Source organism: Benincasa hispida, chromosome 2, assembly GCF_027475165.1.
Source record: "Benincasa hispida cultivar pf3 chromosome 2, pf3_genome.v1.1, whole genome shotgun sequence".
Taxonomy (NCBI): domain Eukaryota; kingdom Viridiplantae; phylum Streptophyta; class Magnoliopsida; order Cucurbitales; family Cucurbitaceae; genus Benincasa; species Benincasa hispida.
In genome coordinates this window covers 52,965,099-52,974,954 of record NC_143479.1, presented here as the reverse complement: position 1 = coordinate 52,974,954, position 9,856 = coordinate 52,965,099, and the positions used below count along the sequence as shown (strand labels likewise).

General features: G+C 34.2%; 1 protein-coding gene across 2 annotated transcripts; it reads left to right on the top strand.

Annotated features, from left to right (window-relative positions):
- The first annotated feature begins 2,719 nt into the window (after positions 1-2,719).
- Positions 2,720-9,856, top strand: LOC120071145 (ABSCISIC ACID-INSENSITIVE 5-like protein 2). 2 transcript variants are annotated; one of them, XM_039023232.2, is made up of 4 exons: positions 2,720-3,041; positions 4,363-5,066; positions 5,164-5,235; positions 9,369-9,856. In XM_039023232.2, the coding sequence occupies exons 2-4, from the start codon at positions 4,398-4,400 to the stop codon at positions 9,447-9,449; spliced, it is 822 nt and encodes a 273-aa protein (XP_038879160.1). In that variant the 5' UTR covers positions 2,720-3,041; positions 4,363-4,397; the 3' UTR covers positions 9,450-9,856. The 2 variants fall into 2 exon arrangements, with proteins under 2 accessions (XP_038879160.1, XP_038879161.1); XM_039023233.2 differs by having other exon boundaries at positions 3,469-5,066.

Here is a 9,856-nt window from a genome sequence, read left to right as displayed (position 1 = left end):
TAGTTGAGCGTTGGAGATCAAAAACCCACACATTTTACCTGCCTTGTGGAGAATGTATGATTACGTTGCAGGATGTTGCCATACATTTAGGTTACGAGTGAACGGGCAACCATTGACAGGTTCACTACAGTATGACTGGAAGAACGTTTGTGAAGAGCTCTTAGGCGTTCTACCAGAGGATCTGAAGGGATCAAGATTGAGTATCCCCTGGTTGGCGTCCCAGTTTCTAGAATTACCTCCCGATGCCGACAACATCAGCGTACGTAAGTATGCACGAGCATACATCCTACAACTTATTGGAGGATTTTTGTTTGCTGACAAGTCAAATACTCTAGTACATCTTATGTTCCTCCCACTATTATTTGATTTCGAACACGCTGGTACGTACTCGTGGGGTAGTGCATGTCGGCTTCCAATGCACAAGCGTTAGAAATAGCGGGGCCACTGATACTACTAAAGTATGGGCTTATGATCGATTTTCAATTATAGCACCACAAGTCCAGCTACAAGCCCCAGATCATCGTCCACTTAATGCCAGGTATAATTTCATTTATATATTTATTTCGTTACCATGTAAGAATATAAATTAATTGTATTTTTTATAATTTTAGATGGAGTGGTGTATTAGCTGCCTCTGAACAGTCAGCAAATATGTTGCTCGTGTACAGAAAAATATTCGACATGTTGATGCACAATCAGGTAGCATATATATATATATATATGAATATTTAAAACATTTTATAAGTATACTTTTTTTTGTTGTCAGATTATTTGGACGCCATACACACAACAGATTTGGTCATCCTTACCTCATTATTGTCGTGATGGTGAAGACATCTGGTTGACCGTTAGCTATCTTATATGCTTCCATATAGTTACACTCCCAGCACTACACCAGATCGATTTGAGAGGTAAGTATGACCAAGACTAGCGTCGAATCCATGCGGAATATTTATCCTACTGGCATGGAATCGTTGTATACAGGGAGAATTAACAAATGGGCCAGCTGTATTAGACAACTACCTGGTACAAGTTATCACACCTGACAGCGCTTACTATTACTGCATGGTAAGAGATTTAAAATCAGACATTTTTCATATATATGATATGAATATTGTTTAATATTTATTTTTTTATTGTACAGAATAATTTTATCGGCGATGTTCAATAATATTCAGTGCAGAACAACTTACCAAAATTGGGTTCAATGTGTCAGCAAACATTGGTCAACGTAGGAGGTATTATTCAACAAACAAGACGATTCAATGAACCCCATGGGGTAAGGGTCAGGGGGTCGTTTTTATCTTTCATGTAAATTTCATTTTCAAAATGTAAATTAAAGAATTAATTGTAAATATTCTTTAATATCATGACATTTTTTTTAATATGAGTGTAAGATGTTTTCATTGTAGATTAAATATATAATTAAGTTTAATAATGAAGGAATTTGTAGACCAATTCCTAAAGTTTTAATATTGTTATACATCTACAATTAAAAAAAAATAGTCAACACACTTTTAAAAGAAAGAAAAAAAAAAAGCAAATAGTGGACCGGGTCCACGAGTTTGCGTCTGACTGGTCAACCAGTCAGCCGACATGATACTGATTGGATTAAACGGTACTCGTGTATCGGGTACACAAGTTTGCCACATGGCAATCGTGTACCACGATTTCACTACCCCAATTTTGTCAATAGTTTTCCCAAATACCTATTCTTAGAAAAAGTTTCCCTCCGACCCTATTTTTGTCATTATATTTTAAAAAAACATTATTTTAAAAAAAATTACGTTAAGGCTTTAATATAGTTATAAAAAATGAATATAAGAAAAATGTGATCAATTTCTTTCTTAACTTAGAGTATAAAAAATTATAATTAAAAATTGAAGTTTCAACTTTGATTTTTTTTAGTATAGTTATAAAAAAAAAAAAAACAAAAAGAATGGTAATCAAATGCATTTATTAAATTAAAATAAAAAAGTGTAATTATTAAAAAAAAAATCAACTTTAACACTTTTTTTAGCTTTAATATAATTATAAAAAACGAAGTAAAAATAAATATAATCAAATTTCTTCTTAAAATTAAAGTATAAAGAAGTTCAAACTAAAATATTATGTTGATTAAATACAAACCATTATAATCAACCGATTATTATAAATAAAACTATAACAATAAATTCAATATGTTCCTTGATTTTTCTTATAAATTCATAATCCATTAATTATCTGTCGCAAAGAAATTAGAGTCCATTGGATAGATGATCCAAAAATTAGGTAAAAAATGGGAAATGATCCGGTTTTTGAAAAAAAAGTCAAAATGACCTCTTGTTGATGTCAAATTCGGGTGAAATTACCGAAATATACTCGCGTGCATGCGAAAAAACAGTCTCGTTCTTGCTCTTTCTTTTTTCATTCACAAATCACTATGTCTCTCGCTCGTCTCACTCTATTCTTTTTTTTCTCACAAATTACTATGTGTCACTCTCTCTCGTCTTGTTCTCTCTTCTTTTTTCGCTCTCTCTTCGTTTCCTAACTAAAAAAACCACTCATCTCTCTCATCACTTGTTCATTGGAGTTGGTCATGTCGGAGAAGAAAAAAAGAAGGACAATATCATAACTTCATATAATCATGACTTCAGCAACAGACGTTTGACATTTTTAAAAAAACCGAATCATTTGTCATTTTAAAGGTTTAAAATGGTTTTTTTGGCCCATTATCTCTGGATACTGCATTGCGGAAAAAAGAAAAAAAAAAAAAAAACCCATTAAATTGGAGTAGCCGAAATCAGTACGAAGGAGATCGATCCCGAAAAAGCAAAGAGAAAATCGAAATTCAGAATTTCAAAAGTGATCAAAAGCGACAAGAATCAGTGGGTTCTCTTCACTTTCGTGCGTCTTCTAATTTTTCCTACCCTGATTCGGAAAATACGTGTGTCACAAATCAGGAAAGTTTCAAGCAAAAATCATTTCAATTTCCACAACCCCATCTTCTTCCTTCCACTTGTCCTCTCAGATCTGATCTATTCATGTCTTCACTGCCACAGGTCCGTACTTCTAATCGCTTTCTTTCCAATTTCTTCTTCTTTTTTCCTCTTCTTTCATGGGTATTTTTTTTTTCATGTTATTGGGCTTCTTCTAAGAATCTCCCCTGCTTTACTGCTGCAAAACACTCGAGGTTTTATGTTTATGGTTGTATTGATCCTTGATATTTCTCGATGAATTGGGAAATCGAGAGGCAGCAATATTGATCGCGAGTATCTCTGGCTTGCTTTTTAGCGTTGGTTCATTTTATATCTCAAGGGGTTATACTGATGTGGACTTTTTGTGTGAATTTCTGTTCGGTTTGAAGGAAATAGAAATCTTATTTTCATTGTTGTGAAAATGGGTCTTCGTTTTTACATCTTGAGACTGGTGGTGGGTGTTTAAATTAGTTTTGCTTTGAATTCTGAAATATATGCTGTTTATCTTTAGGACCCTTGGGCTTGTGCTGCTGGTAGTAGAGGTTGCTGTTCAATGTTTGAGGAGGTGCTCTTGAATCCTCCTTTTCGTGACAAGGGAGGTTCTTTGTTTGTCTTGTTGTCTTGCTCCATTACAGGGCATTTGGCTTGAGAGGGATAGTATAGTTCTTTTGGGGGTTGATCCGTATGGGGGGGATGTTTGGGATGTGATTGAGTTTAACTCATCCCTTTGGGCATTTGTTAACACTGTTTTTTCTGTAACTATATTGTTAATATGGTTGGGGAGTGTTAGTGGCTCAATCGGGGAGTTCCTCCTTCTGCCTTTTAAGGAGAAGGGCCCCTTTCTTTAGAAAGCTGGGGTGTGTGCCTTGTTATGGGTTTTGTGGGGAGAAAGAAATAACAGAATGCTTAGAGGGTTGGAGAGGGACCCTAGTGATGTGTGGTCTGAAGTTTTATGTCTCCTTCAATTTCGAAGACCTTTTGTAACTACTCTTTAGACAACATTTTAGTTAGTTGGAACCTGTTTCTTTGAGAGGGTTTTTTGTGGGTTTGATTTTTTATGCGCCCTTGTATTCTTTCATTTTTTCTGAATGAAAGTTGTTATTTCTATCCAAATATATATTTATATATGCACATATATATAATATGATTAATATGATTCTTTTGGATTGAAGCCACTCTTTGTAATTTGTAATTGGGCGTGAGGGTTGTTTTGTTTTGTTTTGTTTTTTTTTTGTTTTTTTTTTTTTGTTTTTGTTATGCTCTTGTATATCCACTCATCTTTCTCAATGAATGTTGGTTTCTTATAAAAAAAGAAAAAAAAAATTGCAAGGTAAACCTGGTTGATAAGTGATGGGTGTAATTAGTATATGACTAAGAGTTAAAAATTTGATTCTCATGATGATAGATCAAACCTCAAGGTTGGTTTTGAAAGCGTTGTGAATGGGGATTCAGACGATGGGTTCTCAATTGAACGGCCAACAATCTCATTTACAACCTGCCCCATTGACAAGGCAAAACTCATGGTACGGTCTTACTCTTGAAGAGGTTAAAAACCAGTTAGGTGAAATGGGAAAGCCATTAGGCAGCATGAACCTTGATGAGCTTCTTCATAACATCTGGACAACTGAAGCCAACCAATCCATGGGAATGGAGAGTGAGAGTTCCTCTTCAGTATATTCTCTCCAACGTCAGGCCAGTTTCTCACTGGCCAGAGCATTGAGTGGGAAGACTGTTGATGATGTGTGGAGGGAGATTCAACATGGGCAGAAGAAAAAAAATCGTGAAGATTTGAACAGTGAGCATAGTGAGATTATACTTGGTGAGGTGACTTTAGAGGATTTCTTGATACAAGCAGGGATTTATGCTGAGGCTTCTCCAAGTTCCATTATGGGCTTGGATGCCATTGATACTATGGCATTGGCAGAGAGGAATTTTTCACAGAAAATGGGCTTGTTGTCATCAACCCCTTCACTAGGCACACAATCAGATACAACGACACCAAAACGGAGAAGGGATCCCTCAGACACACCTGAGAAGACTATGGAGCGGAGGCTAAAGAGAAAAATCAAGAATAGGGAGTCTGCGGCTCGCTCTCGAGCCAGAAAACAGGTCATTATTTTGGAAACTTTTCCTCTAGAGGACTATTTATTTCTCATATGTTTCTCGTTTGTTAATCTCGATAGCTGATCCAGTGATCCAAATGTAGGCCTACCATAATGAATTGGTGAACAAGGTCTCACGTCTTGAAGAGGAGAATTTAAAGCTCAAGAAAGAGAAGGTGAATGATTTTTTTGCATGTGAATTGTTGTGTGATCATGCACTCATATGCCTGCTTGATTTAATGACTTTTTAAGTTTCAATAAAAATTCTATGATTGGATTCTTCAGTTGACAATATTATGGTAACAAAAGAGTCATTCATTAATGAAATAACCCACTTTCTTAAGGAATAAGTTTGTGCTGTTTTTGTCTATATGCATTCTCAATATTAACATGATCTCAGTCTATGGACTTTCAGTGAGTGAGCAATGGAACAATTGCATTTCATGTCTACGGTAGTTCGTTAAGAAACCATTGTGAAAGCTAATTTGAAGCAGGAAGTTTCTTATAATTACCTAGTGGTCATTATGAGAATAAGTCTATGATTGTCTTAGCCTACATTTATTCCTCAATCTCAATTTTTTATCAATCTATTGACTTCCATAGAGTTGTAGATGCAAATTTGAAGCGGGAGGTTTCATATAATTATTAGTAGGCCACAAGAAAAAAGGACTTCCCTTGAGTCAGCTTATAAATTGGTGGTCTCCGTTGTAGATTATGTTTACAAATTAGAACTGAGAATGGGAGGATAACAATAGTTTTCCTTCTCACAATTCTTGAGCTATCAAGGTCCCACTTTAGTAAAGGATTTAAGTTGCCACCTATTTTGGTAAAGAGAGAACCGGGGATCTTTGGGATAGCACTGATGTTTGTTAGAACTTGGGTTGAGGAGGAGTACAAATGAAAGAGAAATCCAAAGAAGGGTGCTCTTTAAGCTCTCTGATTGATGGTTATAGTCTTATTGATAAGGCCGATGGCAGATCGTGGAATGTGGATTTCCTGGGAACTCTCTATTCTTCTTTGCTTGAGCATTTGACCAGAGAGTGCACGGTCTTTGTAAAGCCATCTCCTTGCAAATTCTCTTTGGACTCTTCTCCTTGTGGTCTGTAAATATTGGATAGAATCCAAAAGACCTTAATTCGGACATCTCTTCCTCTTGCTATTTTGGGGACAACTTCCTTACCCTAGGTAACATGGAATACCTGCAGGGTTTTTTTTTCTCCAAAAAAAAAAAAGTAACGATACCACACTTTTCACAAAGAGAATGAAAAAAGACTAATGCTCCAAGATACAACGTTAAGAAAGAAAACACGTAAAGAACATAAGAGAACAATTCCAAATAACAACAGTAACAGAAGAAACATAAGGAAAAAATGAGAAAAACAATAAAAGAACAAGAAGAAACAATAAAATTCTCCCAACTACGATTAATATCTTGAATAGAAAACCCCTTGAATCCTTTTGTAAAAGAACACCAAGAGGAAAACTTTTTAAATGAGCTGATTCAAAAGTTGCAAAACACGAACGAGCTCCCCCTGAAAATACATTGATTTCTTTCATCTCTAGGCAGTGGTGATAGTAGGAACAGAAATGAGGCACTTTTGTTGAAATCGGTGTGGAGATTTCCCCCGGAACATGGGAGTTGTTGAACAAAACAATAGTTAGCATACCTGTGTATGTTCTTTCATTTCTTAAGAAAAAGAAAAAGCATTTTTGGGAGTCAAAAGGGGCACAAATCAAACTTCAGCATATATGGAGAAAAAAGAAATTTACCGTTTTCAGAATTGGATGGAAAAAGAAATTTATTCTGCAATCACGTAATACTGTATGTGGAGAGTACCAAAGAACTATCACTGTGATTAATAGGGTCAAAATATCAAATCCTGGAATATAATGGCGAGGCTGAGAACTGATTCTAAAGTGGAGAGAATTCGTAGGAAGAATACAAGTTCAGGGAAAGGTGAATTTTTGGGTAAAGTTACTGTTCACCATTTTCACAGCTGCTAAAGTTGCACTAGAGGGCGATCTATCGAAGATTAAAAGCAGAAGTGTCCAAAGAAGACAAAATTTTTTGGGGGGAAATATCTTTATGGTCCTAAGTTTTTTAGTATAGTTTTCTTTTGGTGTCTAGATTTCAAAATGTTGCACATGTATCCTTAAGTTTTGAGTTTAATTTTCATTTGGTTCATAAGTTTCAAAATTTTAAAATTTTACTCTTGAGTTTTAAGTTTAATTTCAATTTGGTCCATAGGCATCAAAAGTTTACATCTTTACTCTTGAGTTTCACTAATACCCACTTTTGATTAATTTTCTATTAATTTTATTCAAAGAAATTAAATTAATTATAATTAAATATGTTTTCATTAATTTTCCATCACTATTAAAATTAATTGTAAAATTCATATCATAATTACTTAAAATTAATTAATTGATAGTTAACCTCAAGAAACAAAAGTGAACATCAATTACTCAAGGGTAAAAGTGTAAAATCTAGAGACCACATGGAAACAAACTCAAAAGTTAGAGGTAACACAATTTAAGATCTAGAAACCAAAGGAAAACTATACTAAAAATTTAGTGACTTAAAAAGTAGGGAAAAATACATTTTTGATCCCTGAGTTTTGAAGAATACGTGAATTTAGTCCCTCATATTTCAAATTGGCTATTTTGGTCCTTGAGTCTTCAAGAATAGGATTAAAAGAAAAAACTTTAAACTTAATTTAAAAAGAGTTGTAGATCTTGACATGGCAAGATGACATGGAAAGAATATATTTTTTTAATATTTTCCTTTTTTCTCTCTCCTCTCTCTTGTTCCATCTCCTCCCTCATCATCCTATGTCTTTCTCTCTCATTCGAGTGGTCTCTTTCCTCCATCTCCATTACCATTACCAAATCTTTCCAATTTATTTTTTTCTAAACAATCTCAACAGAAAGTCGCATAGGTGCCATCTCCCTCATCTTCCTAATGCACCATGGCTATGTTAAACTAAATATATACCTACAAGGAATTATATATAATTAAGTTTTGTAACTTCCACTTAAGATTATGGAAACCCACCCCCCCTTACAATTTAAGTTCTCCTTTTTCTTGCATTTTATGGAAACCCCACTTACAGATTCACATTTTCCCAACCACCATATGCCATTCTTGAATGAAATAATTTAGGTTTTCGATAAGTGAAGGTTTTGATCTCTTTTAGGAGATTGGGGAGGTGATTAGATGGAGTTTTAGATTGAGGTTTCTTTTTCTTGAATTTTTGGAATATGTATCGGAGTGGAGAGGAAGGAGAGAGAACAAAGTGGGAAGAGAATGAGAGAGGATGAGAGGGAGGAGAGAGAAAGAAAAAAAATTAAAAATATATATTTTTTTCCCAATCAACTTTCCATGTAAGCTATTTATCAAATTTTCTTTTTAAATTGAATGGTTTTTCTTAAAAAAAAAAAACAATAATAAATAAAATAAAAATAAAAAATAAAAAAAATGGAGGAACCTTTTAAACCTATTCTTGAAAACTCAGGTCCAAAAGGGCTAATTTGAAACACGAGGCACTAAATGCACTCATTCTTCAAAACTCAGAGACCAAAAAGGTATTTTTCCCTGAAAAAGTATTTGTTCCAAGTTTTTGGTTAGACACTGTCCAGAGTCTTGAGTTCTATGGACTATTGCTGTAATGGCAATCCTATAGGGTTTATGAAGCAGAGAAAAGAAACAATGGAATATTGAATGAGGATTAAATAATGGACTTGTCAAAATAGTATTCCACGTTTCTGCCATTCGTTTGTCACCTGATACAAAATTTTCCAACATTATTCTAATTAGCTTAGTATAATCATAAGGTTGTTAATGACAGTAACTTAATAGAAGTCATAGGCATAATTAAACTTTTTAAAATTTAGAAACTAAGTGGATAAAGCATATTTGTAGAAAACAGTATTCACATTCTGATGTATGGGCTACAATTCAATTCAATGTGCAAAAAGAGGATGTGTTCTTAGTTTTCAATTCATCTCAGTCTCGGTTTGGTTTCAACTCTCAGTTCCCTTATATGATATCCAATGTTTGCTTAGATGAAATGTAATTATATTTCTTCTTATTTGTAATTTTTCTTGATTGATGAACTAGATCCTGTTTTTTGTTTGACCAATATATATAAATATCTGTTCCATGTATAGTTTTGAATTGTTCCTGTTATCTTTCATCTTTGTTCTTTTATCTTCGAATGATCCTTCTACCTGGTTCTCTCTTTCCATCTCAATGAGCTAAATGCCTCTGTTCTTCCAACCACTGACCCTGTTTTGTCTAACCAAGTAGGAATTCGAGAACACGATGCAAAGCGAACCAATCTTGGAACCGAAGTATCAGCTGCGTAGAACTAGTTCAGCTGCCTTCTAAGCTACTCCATTCGGACAAATGGTATTGGTTTGGGTCTGTTGGGAGAATGTTGCATTAGGTATACAGAGTTACTTGACTGCATGTGTAGGAGTAATTCTAAAATGTTTAAAATCACTTTTGTCGTACTTAAAATCACTCTGAAACACACTTTTAATCACTTAAAATTAATTTAATATTTAACAAAGCATTTCTTATACTATTAAAATTGATTTTGAATGATAAAAGGTAATTTTTGAGTGGTTTTAAAAATGACAAAAGTGATTTTAACCATCTTAGAATCACTCCTCAACGTGTTATGAATTAGTAAGGGTCCAATGCTGAATAGTATTTGGTTTACATGTATATTATTTATTGATCCAAATCTTATCTTCAGTTATAGAGCAGCAAAAGTGCAATGTTTATAATCA

Excerpts from the sequence above, each read along its gene's own strand:
- LOC120071145 (XM_039023232.2), top strand. The coding sequence starts at position 4,398 with ATGGGGATTCAGACGATGGGTTCTCAATTGAACGGCCAACAATCTCAT. Across the intron at positions 5,067-5,163 it reads GCTCTCGAGCCAGAAAACAG|GCCTACCATAATGAATTGGT; the intron begins GTCATTATTTTG and ends ATCCAAATGTAG. Across the intron at positions 5,236-9,368 it reads TAAAGCTCAAGAAAGAGAAG|GAATTCGAGAACACGATGCA; the intron begins GTGAATGATTTT and ends CTAACCAAGTAG.